Here is an 18,230-nt window from a genome sequence, read left to right as displayed (position 1 = left end):
CCGTGGGGGCTGCGCTGGGGTCCGGCCACCGCTCTGCTGCGACCCTGCCTGCGAGGTGGCCCCCGGCGGCTCCCCGCGGCCCTGGCCTCTGAACCTTCTCTGCACAGAAGACTGAACCCTGGGTCCGGGGTGGCCGGAAGCTGACCCTTGCAGTTGGCGTTTTTAAATGACATTTTACTTCCCAGATGGATGTGGGTTCCCACCGCGGGTTTCCCTTTGGGTTTTGAAGTTTGAACTGGGCGGCTCCTGACTGGAACCGGCTGTGATTGGGAAAACAGCCCCCAGCCACAAGCACTGCTGCAGAGGAAGACCCTGTGCTGCAGCCCCCTCCCCATGAGGCCAGGCCTGAGGACTGCTGGGCCACCCGAGTGCAGGGGCCGAGGGGCAGGCACAGGTCCCCGGTGCCCTTGGCCACCTTGTTTGCATGCAGGTGTCCTGATCAGTGATTTTTGTGGGCGGGCTCTGGGGAGCACCATGCCCCTCTGGGGAGTGGCCCCTCTCCCATCTCGTGCCCCCACTTGCTCACAGGGCTTCTGAGGCAGATCCTGGTGTCCCGTGTCACTGGTGGGAAGTGAAGGCTCAGGCAGGTGCAGAAAACCAGGAGGACAGGACAGGAGGCAGCCCTTCTGGTGCTGGCCTGGCCTCTAGGCCTGTGTCCAGACGGCCTGGGTGAGCCTGCTGTTGGTGCACCTGTGTCCAGTGACCCCAATCCTCCTGCTCCTCAAGGTGCTGTGGCCTCACTCCTGGGCATGGTAACAGTGCCGGCCTCGGGCTGGTGGGGTGCCAGGGCTGTGAGAGCGCCTGGCTGAAGTGCAGCTGTCCAGCCCAGTCAGCACTGACCGCGCTGCTGTAGGAGCCCAGGTGGAGGGCCCCGTGCCTGAAAGGCAGGTTCTCTGGGAGCCGCTCTCGCTTTGCACCGAGGTGTTTGGGAGGACAGTGCTCATTGGAGGCCAGCTGTGCTCCTTCCAGATGTCCTGGAGGGGTCATTGCATTGGAGGAAGGCTGAGAGCTGGCCTGGAGGGGCCGGTGCCCTGTGTCTGAGAGGAGGGTGAAGTGGCAGCTGTCTTCAGAATTAAGGTGACCCAGCAGAGCCTCACCCCTGTGTAAGCACAGCCTTCCACATGGACTTCCCTCGGTCCCAGTCCTCTGGGACCTATCCCTGGCTGCCTCTTGCCCTGTCCTCCTTACAGGAGCCCCTCCAGCCCTGTGGGAGCCAGATGTCCCACCGTGGTTCTCGTGGGTGGCCAGGGGCTGTCAGTGGCAGAGGTGCTGCCAACCAACCTTCAGGGCCCTTGGCTGGGGCTGGGCTTGGTGTCCCAGGAAGCAGAGTGCTTCCACACAGTGAGGCCAGTGTGGGCCTCTAGTCTCCCTGACGGTGGGGGAGTGACTGGGAAGGTTTCAGTGACTCCGTCTGACTTAGGGTTGAGTGGCTTAGAACACATCTGTAAAGCAGGGTTCAGCATGGCTGTCCTGTTCCCTGAACCAGGGGCAGAGGGAGAATCCCAAGACGCTGAATGTTGTCATCATGTCCAAACACTGCTGTTGAAAGTCCCCCAACACAGTTGGGGTGCTGCTCTGAGAGCCACAAGTCACTGCCAGGTGGAGTGGCAGAGGCAGAGGAGGCTCCCCAGGGGCAGAGGCCAGGGCAGGAAGAAGCTGAGGAGCAAGGGACTTAGTGCCAGGGAGGGTGGCCAGCAGCACGGGGACAGTTTCAGTGAATGGTAGCAAAGTCCAGGATCACGGGATCTCTGGGCTTCCATATAAGCCGTCTTCTATCTGAAGCCACATGGACAGGCGCTGGCCTCTCAGTGGGTCTGGAAAGAGGCGCAAGTGCCTGTGGGTGGGTCCCCTGGCACCTCTTGAACAGGGCAGTCCCGCCCTGCCTCCCAGGGGCTTGGGTGTGTTTTGCGGAGAGGCAGAAGGTGCTTCCAACTTGAAGAGACTGGCGCCTGCCAGCCGGGTGAACTTTGTTCGTTAAAGCCCTGCTCTGCCGCCAGCTCCCCACGCTGCCTTTGGGGTAGGTTGGAGAGAGCCCCTGTGCCTGCCCTGAGCTGGAGGAGCCCCAGCCGTCCATCCCATGGTGGCAGGGCCGCGTGGCCTCCCTGGCGTTTCTGCGGGCCACCTTGTGTGTCGGGTCCTCCCTGCTTCTAGGCTGTCGCCTGGCTGCGTCACTGCTCAGAACCTGGCGTGGTTTTGAAAAACCCTCCACCGCAGAGATGAAGTGGAAGGCCCAGGTGCTGGTGTCCGGGGGACTGCCTTCTGGCTGGAAGTCCAGGGCCTCTGGGCGGGTCTTCAGAGATGTCCCAAGCTGTGCTGTGGCGAGGCTGTGTTTTGACGCTGTGCCCCCCTCCAGCGCAGGCCGTGACCCCTGGAGGATGCTCGTCAGTGTCCTGCTACGCTGTGAGAGACTGCCCTTCCCGCGCCTGGCCTGGGCCTGGGCCTCCTCCTGGCCGACTCCCGGGAGACCCAGAGGAAGAGGCCTCCTGCACACGCCCCCCACAGCCCCCTCGGACAGGACTGCCCCTGTGTTTACCCGTGCCCTGGCCTTTGGGGACAGGCTTGCCCTGGTGGATCAGCATGGCCACCACACCTACAGGGACCTTTATTACCGCAGCCTCCGCCTGTCTCGGGAGATCTGCAGGCTCTGTAACTGTGTGGATGGGGACCTCCGGGAGGAGAGGGTGTCCTTCCTGTGCGCCAATGATGTCTCCTATGTCATTGCCCAGTGGGCCTCGTGGATGAGTGGCGGCATCGCGGTCCCCCTGTTCCGGAAGCACCCGGAGGCCCAGCTGGAGTACTTCATCCGGGACTCGCGGAGCTCTGTGGTTGTGGCCGGCCAGGAGTACGTGGAGCTGCTGCGCCCAGTGGTCAGACGGCTGGGGGTCCCGCTCCTGCCTCTCTCACCTGCCATCTACCTTGAGGCAGCAGAGAAGCCGGCAGAGGGGCAAGTGCAGGGGCAGCAGTGGGAGTGGGAGTGGCGAGACCGGGGCGCCATGATCTTCTACACCAGCGGGACCACAGGGAGGCCCAAGGGTGCTCTGAGCACCCACCGCAACATAGCAGCCGTGGTGAGTGTGCTGCGTCCTCCCATGCCATCATGATGGACCCGTGGGTGAGGTCCTTTCTGTGTGGCGTGACTCGGGCCTCGGGGTCAGGGCCTGGAGCTGAAGGCAGGAACAGAGTCCAGGTCTGCTCCTCTCTTGGCCCTCCAGTGCTCTGCAGCCTCAGCCCCCATGTGGGCAGAACGTGGGCTGTCCCCTGCTGGCCTCAGACAGCGGCCGTGTGCACGGTGAAGTGCCGGGTTTCCGTTCTCGCGACTAAAAGGCTCAGGGGTCACTCCAGTTAAACTGGGCTGACTGGGCTGCACGAAATAACCACACAGGAGACACAAAGACCTTTTTCTTTGGGGTTGCTGTGACGGCTCCTCTGACCTTAAGGGTCCGCAGAAAGAGAGAGCGAGAACACTTGCTGACCCCTTTTATTGAGGAGAAGCTATTCAAATGAGGCCAGGGGTCAGGTTTCAGGGGGCTGAGTCTGTCTTCATGCTGTCCACTGTCAGCAGGTTGACTGACACCTGGGTAGGCCACACCCAAGGGCACAGTAAGAGGAGGGGACACACACAAGGCACTTCCATGGAAGATTCTATCCTAAACAGGGCAAGGGGTTATATTACAAAGGAACAGGTGAGCGTAGCTCCACCCATGGGGCTGTAGCAAGACACATCCATTTCTGTGACTGAGCGCCTCAGCACCCAGCTGGGGAGTGGAACTCAGTCACCCATAAGGTTGGCCTCCCACAGTGAAGCCTCGTGCAGCGGGAGCAGTAGGATGGGGCCATCGCTGTGGGTGGCTGGGCAGACGGCAGGAGTGCAGCCAGCTCTTCTGGAGGTCTGTGTGGACTGCTCTCCAGGCAGAGAGGCCAGCAGGTGTGCAGGGACTCACAGGGGCTTGGTCCACAGCTGCTCAGTGAGTCGGCCATGCCTGCCACGGCCAATGAGGTGACGGGCCCCGCAGAGCTCAGTGCAGGCCGTGGTGGTGGCTGTCCCTGTCAGGCCTGAGCTCTGCCGTGGCCCATGGCCCAGGCCTGGACAGGGGCCAAAATCACATGGGGTGTTTGCAGAGGCCTTTCCAGGGTTGCCAAAGCCCCAGAGGGTGGCTGTGCCCCCGTCCCTGGTGAGCGGTGAAGTCACAAGTCCTCGGTCTGTTCTCACCTCCCTTCATCAGCCATGGGAGGAACAGAGCTGGCTGTCCTCAGGGCCTCTGACCCTTTCTGGGGGCACACCTGCAGCCTTTGCTGTGTCCCCTGCAGGTTACTGGGCTGGTCCACGCTTGGGCATGGACCAGAGACGATGTGATCCTCCACGTCCTCCCTCTGCACCATGTCCATGGCGTGGTCAACAAGCTGCTCTGTCCACTCTGGGTGGGAGCCACCTGCGTCATGCTGCCTGAATTCAGTGCTCAGCAGGTGAGTCAGTGGGCCCTGGGAGGCCGAGGCAGACTTGCATGCTGTGGTTCCCGCCCAGGGGCAGGCTGCCCAGACCTGGGGGTTTGGGACAGCCTGTGTTCATGCCGCTACGCCTCTGGGTGCGGAGTCTGAGATGGGTCTGACGGAGCCGGACGGTGTGGGCCGGGGGTTCTGTCTGGAGGCTCCCTGGGAGGCTCATGCTGCGGGCGGCTTCTGGAGGCAGCCTGTGCTCCTGGGCCTTGCTCCTCAGCAGTCTCATGGCCTCCTCTGCTCCTCTCATGAGGCCTGGTGGGTAATCCAGCACCCTCTGCCCATCTTCAGACCCTTGGCTCAGCCCACCTCCAGCCCCCCACCAGGTGGGGTGACAGGTTTGGAGCGCAGGGAGGAGGGTGGCAGCCGCTGTGTTGCTCGCGGTTCTTGTGGGGGAAGTCCAGCTGGAGGTTCCTCAGTCTCCCAGCATCGTGGTCCTCCCTGGGGCTTCTGGTAGTGTGGGCCCTGGGGCTGAGGTGGCAGTGGTGAGTCCCCGTGCAGGCCAGTGTCTCCAGGGCAGAACAGACACTGCTTGGGAGGGGACAAAGAGAAAGGGCCTTCCTTCCTACAAGAGGCTGGGTTTGGGTCCCTTCTTTCTTCGGTTATCATCTCCATGGAGAGTGGTGCGGTCAGTGCCCTCCCTTGAGCTCGGGCAGGCCTGGCCTGTTCTCCTTGCCCCTGGCTTCCAGGCCTCTGTCCTGTGCTAGAGGCCAGGCGCTCCCTGTGGCGGACCTGCTGTGGTCACATGGGCAGCAGCCCACATCGCCCCACTGTGTGCAGAGTGTGTGGCCTGCACTCCAGAGGCACAGCTGCCCATCCCTCCTCTGGACCAGAGGCCGGGGGCCTTGGAAGTCAGGCCCACACTCCTCAGCTCAGCACGGGTGGCCTCCACTGCCTCTTCTGGGCCCCTGGCATGGAGACTCTGTTCTGGAGTCTATTCTGGGATCTCTGCCCGGGGTCCCTCTGGGGTCTCTGCCCTGGAATCTGGTGACACTCTAGGCCAACTCGTCACATTAGTTCTCGTCTTGCTTTGTTATTTGGCAGTGCTGAGGATGAACCCAGAGCCTCACATGCTAGGCAAGTGCTCTTCCACTGAGTATATTCCCAGCCATTTCTATTTTTATTATTTTCTTTTCTTGGTGGTTCTGGGGATTGACCCCAAGGCCTCCTGGACCCTAAGAAAGTGCTCTACCACTAAATGACATCCCCAGCCCCCTATTTTTATTTTGAGACAGAGTTTTGAAAAGTTGCCCAGGCTGGCCTTGAACTTGCAATCCTCCTGCCTCAGCCTCCTGAGCAGCTGGGCTCACAGGCTGTGCCACTGCACCCAGCTCATTAGCTTATAAAGAGGGTAAAATCTTACATGTTTGCAACACTTGACACTTCCTTGGGATTTTCTGAGAACTGTCCAGTCAGAACTCAATATGGAAACAAATCTGACGCTATGACTGCAGAAGACTGCCACCCTCCGTAGTCCTGTAGATGCCCCTGAATTGGAACCTGTGTCAGTGAGAGCAGCTTTCAGTGTCGTGGGGTTCAGTTGAAGTTGCATGTGGAGTAGAAGTGCCGAATGACAGCTGTGGTGGGGTTTCAGTGGTCTGAGGCCTTGCACTGCTGTGTCCCTGGGGACTCCAGGCTGCCAGGGTCCATGACGTGCCTGGGAGGGTGTGGGGAGGTGGTGGACGGTACTGTCACCTCTGGAGAGCAGTCTATATGTTCGACCCTGCAGGGCTTCCGTCGGTTGCTCATGCCAGATAGCGCTTCTCTGGCCACTTCTTGGGTTGTGATGGTGGTTTTGAAGGGCTGGTTGACAGGGACGGGCGGCGCTGCACACTCCAGCTCCGGAGAGTTCCAGTGCACAGCCCACTTGGGCTGCTGCAAGGACTGCTGCTGAAGTAGGGCCGGGGGCCTGCTGCCTCCGCCAAGTTGAACAGAGCAGAGCTCTGTCGCTGCTGCTTCCGGTGACCCCCGGACGATGTGCGCGTGGGAGCCCCGGCTCAGGAGCAGCTGCCCTTTGCTGATCCCCAAGTGCCCAGAAGGCAGAGCCTCCCCAGCCGAGGCCCTGCTGAGCAGACAGGCCCTGCTGCATGCCGGTGCCAAGGCTGTGCAGCCCACGAGTGGGAAGGGGTGGCGCGCAGCCAGGGGGCCGGGGCAGGGCCCACAGTGCGAGGGGTGGCTGTGTCCAACACTGAGGTGTGCTCACACCAGGTGTCTGCCACATGTCCACAGCACCAAGCTCTCGTGCACCCAAAGTTCACCAGCAGAAAACTCCCTGGGCACCAGGAAAGGGGCTCAGGCTGCCCCTGCCTCTTGTCCATGGGGTCAGGGTGTCACTGCACCCAGGCAACCCTGATAGTGTCCAGTATGACCACCAGCCGACTCCCCGGCTCGGGGAGGCAGCAGGGGACCCGCACCTCCCTGGACACCCGCTCCTCCTCACATGCAGCCTGCGCAGGGCCGTGCTGTGCCACAGGCCAAGCTTCTTCACAAAGTCAGGAGGAAGCGGGGGCCTCATCAGGACAGGACCTGAGCCGCCTAACCAGAGCAGGGCCCCTCCAGGCAGATCACGGGTCTGGCACCAGTTCCCTCCTGCCGAGGAGTGTAGCCTGCAGTGAGTTGGATGCACTGGATTCTCCCTCCCGCCTGGGCGACGGTGAGCCGTGCCTCCCGGTGCAGACGCCACGGCTGGGACTGCTGGGCGTCCCCCTCACTGCCCGTTAGCGGCAGCCTTGCCTCTGAGGATCAAGGGTGCACCGCCCGGCTCCTGTGCCCTTAGAGGGGCTGAGGTCATGGGCTGTTTCCCGTGGCAGGTGCGTCCCCTACACTGGAGTCCTGTTTTGTAAAGTGATTCTTGAGGCTCGCGTTTTAACTTGGACGACTTTAGTCTTTTGATTTCTCAGATGGTGCTTTTGATGCCACGTGTGAGAGATCTGCCAAACCAAGGCCACGCACGTTTCTCAGGTGTCCCCTAGGGGCCTTGCAGTCTCTGCGCAGGAGCTCAGGCCGCTCGCCCACGCCTGTCGCCTGTGTGTGGGTGGGAGAAGGCCTCAGGCTCCTCTGCTCCGTGGCCGCCCAGTGGGCAGCTGTCCTCTCCCAGTGCTGGCGCGGCTCCTTGCCCTGGGCACCTGCAGCATCGCACGGTGGTGGCCTCTGCTCTGGAGCCGGCTGTGGGGTCGGGGTGCCCTCCACCTCCACTCCCCTTTCCAGGTCGATTGGCTCTTCTGGCCCCTCCCCTTCTGCGTAAAACGAGGGTCTGCTGTGGCTGTTGCGCGAACGAGCGGCCGCAGCTCGGCGTGGGGGGCCGTCCTAGCAGCCTGGGGTCTTGCGTCCACACACCTGGAGTCCACGCCTTTCCGCTCCCTCTCTCCCTCGGTGGCCTCGCGGGCCCTTCCCCGTCACAGCCAGCCCTGGCCTGCGTCCGTACCTGAGCTCCAGGTGCTGCAGCCGCCCACATTGGCCTCCTTCACCCTTTCTCGGCGGTGCTGTCTGTTGCTGAGTCTGCCCAGCAAGTCCCCAGTCTGGATGGTGTGCCTTCCGGCTGGACCGTGGCTCTTCCTGCAGTTCTGCTTCTCACTGCAGTCCTCCATTTCCCCCTTGGTCCACCTTGGCATCTAGACTGCCTGGTGTTCTGATGTCCTCATTTGGTAGTGCTGACCTTCGTCCTCTGAGGCCCACTGCAGCTGATGCTCAGCATCTCACATGCTTTAGGCTTGGGGTACGGGGCCCTGTCTTCAGTGACTGCTGCTGTTTCCCTGCGTGCAGTGCCTCTCCTCTCCAGGCCACTGGGGTGAGGGCGCGTTTACGGGTATGGGGGCGAGGGCGTGGGCTGGGCTGCAGATTTGCTGCAACGTGCCTAATTCCAAGGCTGTGCCGAAGCCTTGTGGGCCTCCCCGGGGGCAGGGCCAGGGCTCTGGAGCTTCCCCTGCTCCCATCCAGCTGGTGGTGTTAGGGAAAAGCCGGAGCGGGGAAAGACCCGCCATCTTCACACAGAAGCACATACAAGTGTCCTGGGCTAGGCACAGAGTTTGCGAGAGACTTGGGGTAAACAAAAGCCTTCTCTGACTGTGCTAGCCAATGCTGACCTCAGGCCACAGTGGTCTCCTGGACTGCTGGTGGCCTCGTCAAGACTGACCTGCTCCTGGCTGCAGACCTGGAACCCTAGCCCTGGGCCCCTGCTCCACTCACAGCTTATTTTTCCTCCCCGTGGGCTGGGCACGAGCGTGCCTTTCAGAGAGCCCTGAGGGGCCTGGGTCTGGTCTGGGAACGGCTGTGGTGAGCACTGCCACAAGAGCCCACATCCAGCGTACATCCTGGGTTGTCCCCCAGCCACCTCCAGGGCGCTTTCTATCTCTCCCCAGGTCTGGGAGAAGTTCTTGAGCTCTGAGACTCCCCGGATTAACATGTTTATGGCGGTGCCCACGATATACGCCAAGCTGCTGGGATACTATGACCAGCACTTCACCCAGCCTCACGTCCGGGACTTTGTGCGTGCCGTTTGTGAAGAAAACATCAGGTGGGTGGAGGCCCCCGTCCCGCAGGAAGGTCCCGTGGCAGCTGACAGGCCTGGTGTGCTGCTGCGTGGCCGCCCGCCCGTGCCTTGGTCCCTGTACGGCTCTCCATGTCCTGGCCTCCATCTCTTCTCCTCCCTGCCACGCACATCTGTGTCCATCGGCCTTCTCGGTCTGTCTCCATCCGCTCTGCCTTCTCTAGAGCTAGGCTTAGGTTTTCTCTTCTGTGGTAGTTTTGGGAAGACCTGTTTATATTCTAAAATATACCCAACAAATTTAAAAATGCCAACAATGGGGTCTTAGCCCAAACTTGTTTCCATCATGAATCTTGCACTACAATGATGCCCGGAAGCCCAGGGCCACCTGTCATCCCAGCAGCTCGGAGGCGGAGGCAGCAGGGTCACAAGCCTAATGAGACCCTGTCTCAAAAAAAATAGGAAGCGCTGGGGTGCAGCTCAGTGGTAGAGCACCCTGGTTCAGTCCCAGCGTCCCTCACAGATACACCTAGATGTGTACACAGGTGCATGCAGGTCCCTGCATGTGCGTGTGCGGAGCGTGCTGTGTATGTATACGCGTACATACATGTGCACACACATGCACCTCTGTGGTGATGCTGGGTGGCGACACCCTGGGTCACCTGTGCCCGTGCGTGAGGACAGAGCTGAGCCCGTGGTTGTGCCCTAGGCTGATGGTATCAGGCTCGGCTGCCCTGCCCACCCCTCTGCTAGAGCAGTGGAAGCACGCCACTGGCCACACGCTGCTGGAGCGCTACGGCATGACTGAGATCGGCATGGCCCTGTCCAACCCGCTGGCCGAAACTCGCCTGCCAGGTAGGAGTAGCCCCTGAGCGCCTGCACTCGGAAAAGGGGCCTAGAGGGTGCTGCCCTCTGCCATGACCATGGCGGACACCCTGGGTGCTCACCACTGCCGCCCCTGCCCCTGCTCTCCCATGTGGTTGAGGATGAGGCAGGAGGGCCCTTTTCACCCCGGGCCCTGTGGGTCACCAAGGGGCACAGGGACAAGAGGCCTGGAGCCCCCAGGTGTGGCAGGAGCCCTCGGCAGACCTGGAGCCCAGGTCTCTCCTTTCCCCATGGTCAACGTCTCCCCCAGTGCCTGGCTGGCAGCCTCTGCAGGTGACGGGGGTCGTCACCTGTGCTAGCAGGTCACTTCCCTCCCTTTGCCTAGGGTCTTCTTGGCTGGGGACAGTTGTGGGCACAGCCAAGATGTTGTGAACAGGGTGCTGGTTTCCTCGGGCACCCAGGCTGGGCTGCAGGGCTGCTGGATGCTCCTGTGCGTCCGCCCCACCCGGCCACGTCCTGGGCTCTAGGGTATTCTGTCGGGTCTTCTCTGGTGAGTGGTGGCCTCAAGCGTTGCTACACGTCACGTGATGTCTTTGAGGCTTTGTGGGATCTTAGAGCCGGCCGGCCCTGTCTGTGTCCCTCTCGGTGTTTTGCTCTTCCAGTTCCTCTGCCTTTCAGTGCCGTGTGGTAGCCCCAGTTGCTCAGGGACTGGGGAAGCCAGTGTCTAGTCCAGGTCTCAGACCAGATAGGGGACAGTGGCGGCACAGGCATGAGCAGGCGTGAGCATCATACTGCAGGTCAGCATGCTGGGAGGGTGGGAGGCTGTGTACGGTGAGCAGTGGGACCCGTCACAGGGCCTGGGAGCCACGGGGCCATTCGGGCTCTGTGGGGGGTGCAGTAGGCTGCCCTCAGGGCATCCTGAGCAGAATGGCGGGCTCTGGTAGCTGTGGGCAGAGCTGCCAGTGGGCGGGAGATGGCGAGCAGGCCTGGCTGTCATTGTGAGAGGGAGGCAGTGCGAGCCGTAGAAGCTGATCTCGCATCGGACCCTGGAGGACACGTGGGCACAGGCAGCTAACAGCTTGGCCAGCTCACACGTGCCATGGCACTGCTGTGTGGCAAGGCCCGTGTGTCTGCGCCAGCCTTGCCCTGTGTGCAGGGGTGGGACGGAGCTGGAGACCAGGCCCACGGCCCCAGGCTCCCCGGTCCTCAGTCCTCGTGGTGTGTGATGGCCCACAAGAGTGCCAGTCTCTGCCGTCCCGGCTCCGGAACTCGGGTGCCATGTCCTCCCAGCCTGACTACAGGCTAGAGGTGCATACCCAAGGGCACTGAGGCTGGGGACCTGCCTAGTGGTGCAAGTGGACGTGGACCCATGCCTTTGGGCAGACAGGGCCACCCTGAAGCACAGGAGTAGGACAGGGGCCTCCCCAGCCTTAGTGAGGGGACAGAGATGACAGAGGAGCTGAGGCTGCAGCAGGAGGGGAGGGGGCAAGCAAAGGCCTTGGAGGGATGGCCACAGAAAGGGGTGTTAAGATGCAGGACAAGAGCCAGGGGCCAGGTGGACTTCCAGTGGTGGGGTGAGGAGGGCGCCTGGGCTCATGCTGACGGGAAAGAGGTCCAGAGATGGGGAAGGGTCCAGAGATGTGGAGACTTGGGGCTGCCTGGGAAGAAGCTGGAGTGCAGGAACCCCGGGTCCTGAGCGCCTGGACACAGCCTTGTCTCGCTCCACGACAGCCGCTCGCCCACAGTGCACCTGCTGCTCCTGGCTGGGAGCGGTGCAGCAGCTACGCCACATCTGGAGCATCTCCTGGCAGTCGTGGGGAAGTGGGGTGGGTGGGCTGTCCTCTGCCGTGGGACTCTGACTTTGGGGCCAAAGGGTGTATCTCAGCCAAGACCCAGACCTGCATTCCTGCTGCCCAGCCCCTCCACCTGCTTCCTGGGCTGCTGCTCTCCTGTCTGCGGAGCCTCAGTGCATTATTCCTGCAGTGGGCTGGGCCCACACCACCACCAGAATTCACTCCAGCTCCCTGGAGCCTGTCAGGGCATGGAGGGCAGCCCCAAGTGAGAGGACTGGCTGCAGGACCCATGTCCTGTGTCCAGCTCCAGCTTCCACCTCGTTGGGCTGCTTTGAGGGGAGAGGCCTTGCCCAGCATAGCGTCCTGCCTTGACAGGGCTCCAGCCCTCGTCGCCTGTGTCCCCTCTGGTGGGACTAGGCACGCCAAGGCAGCACGTGCCTGGACCCCAAGATGAGGTGAAGGCTGATGGAGGGGCTTGGGCAGAGCGGACGGCTGTCCTGCAGGGCAGGGACTGTGACTGGGACAGTGGTGGTGCCACCTCTGTCGTCCAGGGTGCGGTGATGGGTAGCTGGTGCAGTTGCTGCTCTCATAGGCTCCCATGGGTCTGTCACTGCCCCTGCTTCTCGCAGGTGACAGACACCTCCCAGAGCTCAGCCACTGCCAATAGTCAGGCCTGTGTGGGCAGCTCACCTGTTCCTCCCTGCGGGCAGCGCTGTGGCCAGGTTCTGGTCAACCCACAGGTTCCCACGGGCTCCCAGAGCCTGAGAAGGCAGCTTCTGGCCTGGTGGGCTGGAGCCCAGGCCACGTTCCAGGAGACAGAGCTGTAAGAGGGCCCGGGGTCCAGAGGTGTTGCACCACTGCTAAGACAGGTGCTCAGGGGACGGAGAGCCAAGCCGGCTGGTGGCTCATGCCCTTATTTCAGGAGCCCGAGAGGCTGAGGCAGCACGACGGCAAGTCTGAGGCCACCTGAGCGACTTAGCAAGTCCCTGTCTCAAAATAAAGAGGGCTGGGATGCAGCTCCGTGTGCAGCACCCTGGGGTCAATCCCAGCACCATAAAAAGGAGGACAAGAGATCAGAGTGGCCTGTGTTTGAGGGAGGGTGGGTGGTCCCGTGGGTGATCCCACCCAGGGCCCTGAGCTCATGCCTGGTAGACGATGGTGATATTAGCATCGGGTCCTTGTCCCCCCCCAGGTTGAAGAGCACCTGAGAAACGGTGAGACAAGAATAGAAAGTAAATTTTATTTAAGAAACAGAACAGGGCTGGGGTGCCGCTGTGGTGGAGCACTTGCCTGGTATGTGCGATGCACTGGGTCTGACTCAGCACCACGCGAAATACATAAATAAAACAGGTACTTAAAAAATCTTTTAAAAAGAAAGAAAGGAAAAGAAATGAACAGAGAGTCTCCTCTGGAGAGGAGGGGACCCAGAGCTGTTACTCCGGTGGAGGGTTGCTTTGCCCCTTACAGATGGCGTTACGTTCCTTTTCTTGTGCCTCTGTGACCAAAAGGCAGAAAAGAACCGAGCAGGGGTGAGTGCCCGCGTTGGCAGCTGGTTGGTGGGGAAGTGCCACCTACCCAGTTCCTTTTGGTAATCAGCTACCTGTCCTTTGCCTCGGTCTCCATGGCTTTGACCTGCTGAGGCCATGGAGCTCCTGCCTGGGCAGGTCCATCTGACCATCTGACCGTCTCTGGCATGGTGGGTCAGCTGAGGGGCTGGACCTCAGAGCTGGGCTGGCTGCCCTCCCATACCCACCAGCCTGCTCCAGCAGCTGGGTCCACCCTGTGGTGGTGCACGGCACCCTCTGTGGGTTTCCCCACTGCGCGGCCGAGGCTGCAGTCACCAAGGAACAGGGACCTGGCGCGCAGCAGAGGCGGCTGCAGCAGTGCCTCCAGCGGGCTGGCGCTCATGCAGCCCTTGGTCTTGTCACCGGTGACGCCAGGGAAGCGGCCGGTGTTCACCTGGAGGTCTCAGCCCTCCTAGCACCTCCTTGCCCTCTCTCTGTAGCAGGGCTGCGCATGGACTGCTGGGAGGGGTCCCTTGCTTCACCCAAAACAAGGGCAGTGTGGACAGACCTGCCAGGAGTCGGGATCTGGGGGGCTGGGGGCCCTTGAGTGGCCATCCTGGGGCCCCCACGATTCTGGCCGTGAAGATAAAGGCCCTGGAGCCACTCAGTGTACTCGGAGTGGCGAGTCTGGACAGTGGCTTCACGCCTGTGCTAGTGCCACTGCTGTCCCCTGCTCCACTCCCCCACCATGTGCCAGCTCTGGCACGTGTGGGGCAGGTGTCTCTAAGGCCGGCCTTTGCTGGCTCAGCTGGCAGCAGAGATGCTTTTGGAGCGCCCTCCTGTGCTGGGTGGGGCCTCCGGGAAGCATCTCTGCAGCGGGACTCGGCCGCCCCTCCACAGGCACGACCTGGCTTCAGCGCAGGCAGTACCAAGCAAGCCCGCCTCCCCTCGAGCCAGGGCAGCACCTGCCCTCCTGCCTCAGCAGGAACGCCAGCTGGTCCTGCCGTCGCTGGTCCCTGGTCCGTCCCTGCCCCTCGTCAGGATGCTTGTGCCTCTAGCTCAGGGGCCAGCACTCCCTGGCTGGGCAGGTATATGGAGTCTGCCACAGCAGCCGTGAGGCCACTTGGACAACCCTGCTGGAGCCTTGTGAGGTCGCCCCTCGAGTCTCAGGCGTGTCATACCCCAGCACTGGCTCCCGGCCGTGGGCTCACAGAGCCCCGCTGGCACCCCGGCGAGTGGCTGTCCCCTCTCCCAGGAGCTTCTGCCACCTGCCTCCTCCTGCCTGCTTCTCCCTCTGCAGGTTCTGTGGGGACCCCGCTGCCCGGAGTGGAAGTGCGCATCGTCTCTGAGGGCCTGCAGAAGGAGGGCTGCCCCTACGCCGTCCACGCGGAGGGAGATGAGAGCGGGACAAAGGTAGGGCCGGAGGCTGCCCCACCTGGCGTCCACAGCGCATGGAGACGTTCCCTTGGGGTGTGCCCTCATGACGGAGGCACTGCTTGGTGTCACTGCGCTCACTGGCCAGTGTTGGTGGGCCTTACCCACAGCTGTTCTCTGGCCACTTCCAGGACATGGACAGTGGAGCTGGCCCAGGCATACCCTGCTCCCCTGAGGCTCCCTGGGGCCCAAGGGCGTCACCATGGCCTGCTAAGCAGCCCAGGACAGCACAGGGACCCATTCAGAAAGGTGCAACTGGAGGGTACTGTCACTGTCCCAGAGCCCCACAGCCTCGGGTGCCCTTGCTGCCAAATGAGGGTGGCTCAGTTTCCGGTTCACTCTGCAGTTGGCAGGGGCAGCCCGGGAGGGCCGTCATCTCATGTCAGCAAGGGTTAAGAGCTAAACACCCACCCATCGCAAGGACCTCAGGTCAAGAAAGCTGGGATCCCCAGGACGTGGAATTCCGGGCTGGTGACAGGCTGGGTGTGGCACCCACTGACCTGTCGCCTGAGCAGGGTTCCTGTCCCTGTGCCCGGGGCTGGCAGCCTCGGCTCTGCGTGACTGCTCGCCTGCAGAGGCAGCCAGGTAGGTGCGTGTGGGCGTGGCCTCAGTGTGGCAGCCCGTCCTTGGTGGGCTTGGCCACACCTTGGTTTCTGAGCTTGCTGGGGACGGTCACTGGCGCACTGTCCAGCAAGTGGGTGAGAGCTGGTGGCCCAAGAGTGAGCTACGCATCAGGAAGACTGGACCAGCAGTGCCTCTCGCCTGCCTGGGGCTGCCTGGGGCCTCGCTGAGCTCTGTCCTCTGTGTCCTCCCTCCTGGCCTCTCAGGGGCTCCTGGCTCCATGGTCTACCCAGTCCTGAAACCCGCCTGTTTCCACTGCTCTGGGCCGCCTGCCTTTCGCCTTCTGGCCTCGGGTTGGAGCCCGACTGCCCTCTGCTGGGCCTCGGCTGTGCTGAGCCAGGGATGTTGGCCACGCCTGGGTCTAGTGTGTAAACTCCCCAGTGCCCGCCTCCCCTGGCACCTGCTCACACCCAGGTCTCAGGCCACCTTGCTTGGCTGGTCCCGCCCCCTGCAGCAAGGGGCTGGGCTTGGACACTGGCTCAGGGCACGTCTCTCAGGAATGTCCCAGCAGGGCAGTGGTGGTGAGGTAGGTACCTGCGCTGTCCGGCCTCCCAGGTGTCCTCAGTGCTGGGCTCAGCCTCAGGGACACCTATTGTGCAGGAAGTGGCAGAAACATTGCCAAAGAAAGGGGTGGGGCAAGGGCAGGGAGCATTTCTGACGTAAATTGGATTTCAGCTGCCGTGGGCCGTGATAGCAGCCGCTCCCCAGCAGCTCCCAGGCCTGGCTCTGCCGGCTCTGCCTGCGGCCTTCCCTGAGGTGCTGCAGGCAGAAAGGAGCACAGCCCTGCCCCCAGGATGCTGGACAGCCAGAGGTCACACGGCCACAGACAGGCCTGCGAGGTGCCTGCAAGGGGACAGGGGGCGTTCGATGGCGAGGGAGCTGAGCAGACACTGAGGGACAGGCCGCAATCCAGAGGCAGCATCTTCTAGAACATTCTAGGTCAGGGCCACCTCTGCTGGAGGCTGAGCCCTTCGTGGGGAGCACAGCCAGACGGCTGCTTCCTCCTTGCCTGCAGGAGACACTCCAGACACGGGGCCCAAGCTGCTCTGGGGTTCCTGCCATGGCTGTGCAGCGCATGCCTCAGGCAGGACAGGGTGGGGTGGCACTGCCCAGGCTGAGGGCCTCTCTGCTGTGTCCCATGGGAAGGCATGCCTGCCCCCTCTCGCTCAGCCGCCTTACCCAGCCAGACGTGGTGCCCCACTCACCACACCCAGGCCAGGGCTCCCCCGCTCAACTGTGGAGCTGGATCAGCACTGGCAGGACTTGTGCCCTTTGCCTGGTGAGCTGTGTGGCTTGTGGCCTCCCTTCCCCAGGACTTCCCTCCCTGTGGCCTCCCCTGTGGGCTCCCTTCTCTGTGGCCTCCCTTCCCCGTGGCTCCCCTTCCCTGAGGCTGGTCCCACTGGAATCGGCTGCCTCTGGCTGTCTTCAGGACGGCTCTGGAGCCTGCCTCCCGGCTCTGGGCAGATGGTCACAGCCCCCGAATGGCAGGAGGGTGCTGTGCTTTTCAGTGCAAAAGCCTCGCAGGGTGTGTCCCGCTGCCTGCCTCAGCCAGGCCTACGCAGGCTGCGCGTCCTCCTCGCCTCCCAGGTGGGCCGCCGGCCTCTGCCTTCTGTTCTGTCATGGGGAGCCTGGCCTGGGGTCAAGTACAGGGCTTGGGCTTCTTCCATGTGTGTGCACAGGACACGCATGTTCTCTGGTCTTGAGCCGAGTGTGTGTTTTCACCCGACTTAAGACCCGAATGCTGTTGCTTGGGAGCTGAGTCTCCGAGAACAGATTTACTGTCAGGGCTTGTCTTCACTCCTCCATGATGGGCAGCGCCCACTGCACCCGGCCTTTGTGCACATGGCAGGGAGGAGAGGCCTGAGGAGCCGTTGCAGGCAGACAGCAGTCACAAACAGGTGGCCTGCGTCTGCCAGGTCCACAGACAGGACGGTGGACAACGGTGGGCCTGCCCAGGGAAGCTGGCCTGTGGGGCATGCACAGCCTACCCCGCCCTTTAAAGGTCACTCTGCCTTTGTGAGTGGTCGTGGCAAGTGGGGGCTGTGTGGTCTTTGTGCTCAGGCCCCAGGGCCCTTCCTAGGACGCCAGGCCCTGATGACCTCTGCCCTCTGCTCTTGACCTGACCCACACATGCCACCCACCTGTGCCAGCAGTGGCCATTGTGGAGACAGGACATGGCCCCGGGCCATGCCAAGGAGCAGCCTCACCATGGTGCTGATGCCCAGAGGGTCAAAGCCCACTGGGGCTCTGTGTGGAGCCCACCAGGAAGGAGCAGCACGGCCTGTGGTGGCCGGGAGCAGCCCTCGTGGAGAGCTGCAGCTCTGCCCGCCGTTCAGACCTCCTGGTGCCTAGAGCACCCAGCACTCGGGGCTCCAGAGTCCCCGCCGGTTTCAAATCAAGGCCCCTCACAGATTCTGCAAGTGCCTATTGATTGCAACAGTGCTCGGCAGTGGACATCAGGCAGTGGACACTGGGGCAGCAGGTACTTGGGCAGTGAGCACTCAGGAAGTGGGCCTGGGCCGTGGGCACTTGGGCAGTGGGCATCGGGTGTAGGTGCCAACCGCACACCAAGTCCCTCATCTCTGGAGCATGGCTTGCTGCACACCACAGGGTCTGAAGTGAGAGGAGTGGGCTCTCGGGTCCCTCAGGGGACCAGCACAGGGATCAGCACGGAGCTCGCAGAACTCCAGGTTCCCACAGCTGCCTGTGTCTGCTCTCGTCCTGGAGCTGTGCTGGCCCTGGCCGTGCCTGGTGGCCAGCAGCTTGGGCCACATGTCCCCGTCACAGGGCTTCGAGTGTCTGCCACTGTGACCAGAGTGTCCCGAGTTGTGCAGCTCTGGCGGGCAGTCAGGTGCTGGAGTGACTGGCACCTGTCCCCTCCCACCTGGGTATGGGGCTCCCTCCTCCCCCTTTGCTGGCCCCCAGATGACACCCGCTGTGAGCCCTGCAGGCACCAGGCATCTCTCTGTAGTCGTTTACTTCTTATTTTTTCAGATTGCTCACTTACTGAGAGCCAAACACCAGCCAGGGACAACGGGGGCCTGTCAGCAGATGAGTGGCCACACAGCTGCCTGT

The 18,230-nt window shown here is 62.4% G+C and overlaps 1 protein-coding gene and 1 long non-coding RNA gene across 4 annotated transcripts in view; one reads left to right on the top strand and one right to left on the bottom strand.

Moving 5' to 3' along the window:
* The window catches only part of LOC125613127, a 2,037-nt gene extending 935 nt beyond the window's left edge, over positions 1-1,102 (bottom strand). The window contains exon 1 of the long non-coding RNA XR_007343614.1: positions 527-1,102. This is a non-coding gene — a long non-coding RNA (uncharacterized LOC125613127). The remainder of the gene's footprint in view (positions 1-526) is intronic.
* The window catches only part of Acsf3 (acyl-CoA synthetase family member 3), a 37,074-nt gene that overhangs the window by 514 nt on the left and 18,330 nt on the right, over positions 1-18,230 (top strand). For 2 of the 3 annotated variants that reach the window (XM_015495950.2, XM_048792493.1), the window contains exons 2-6: positions 2,354-3,068; positions 4,309-4,464; positions 8,853-9,007; positions 9,687-9,832; positions 14,401-14,513. In XM_015495950.2, the coding sequence (XP_015351436.2) occupies positions 2,376-3,068; positions 4,309-4,464; positions 8,853-9,007; positions 9,687-9,832; positions 14,401-14,513 (1,263 nt within the window). In that variant the 5' untranslated portion in view covers positions 2,354-2,375. The remainder of the gene's footprint in view (positions 1-2,353; positions 3,069-4,308; positions 4,465-8,852; positions 9,008-9,686; positions 9,833-14,400; positions 14,514-18,230) is intronic. The other variant, XM_048792494.1, reaches the window with a different exon arrangement.

The sequence above is a fragment of the Marmota marmota genome, unplaced genomic scaffold (assembly GCF_001458135.2).
Source record: "Marmota marmota marmota unplaced genomic scaffold, marMar, whole genome shotgun sequence".
NCBI lineage: Eukaryota > Metazoa > Chordata > Mammalia > Rodentia > Sciuridae > Marmota > Marmota marmota.
This window is presented reverse-complemented; position numbering and strand designations above follow the sequence as displayed.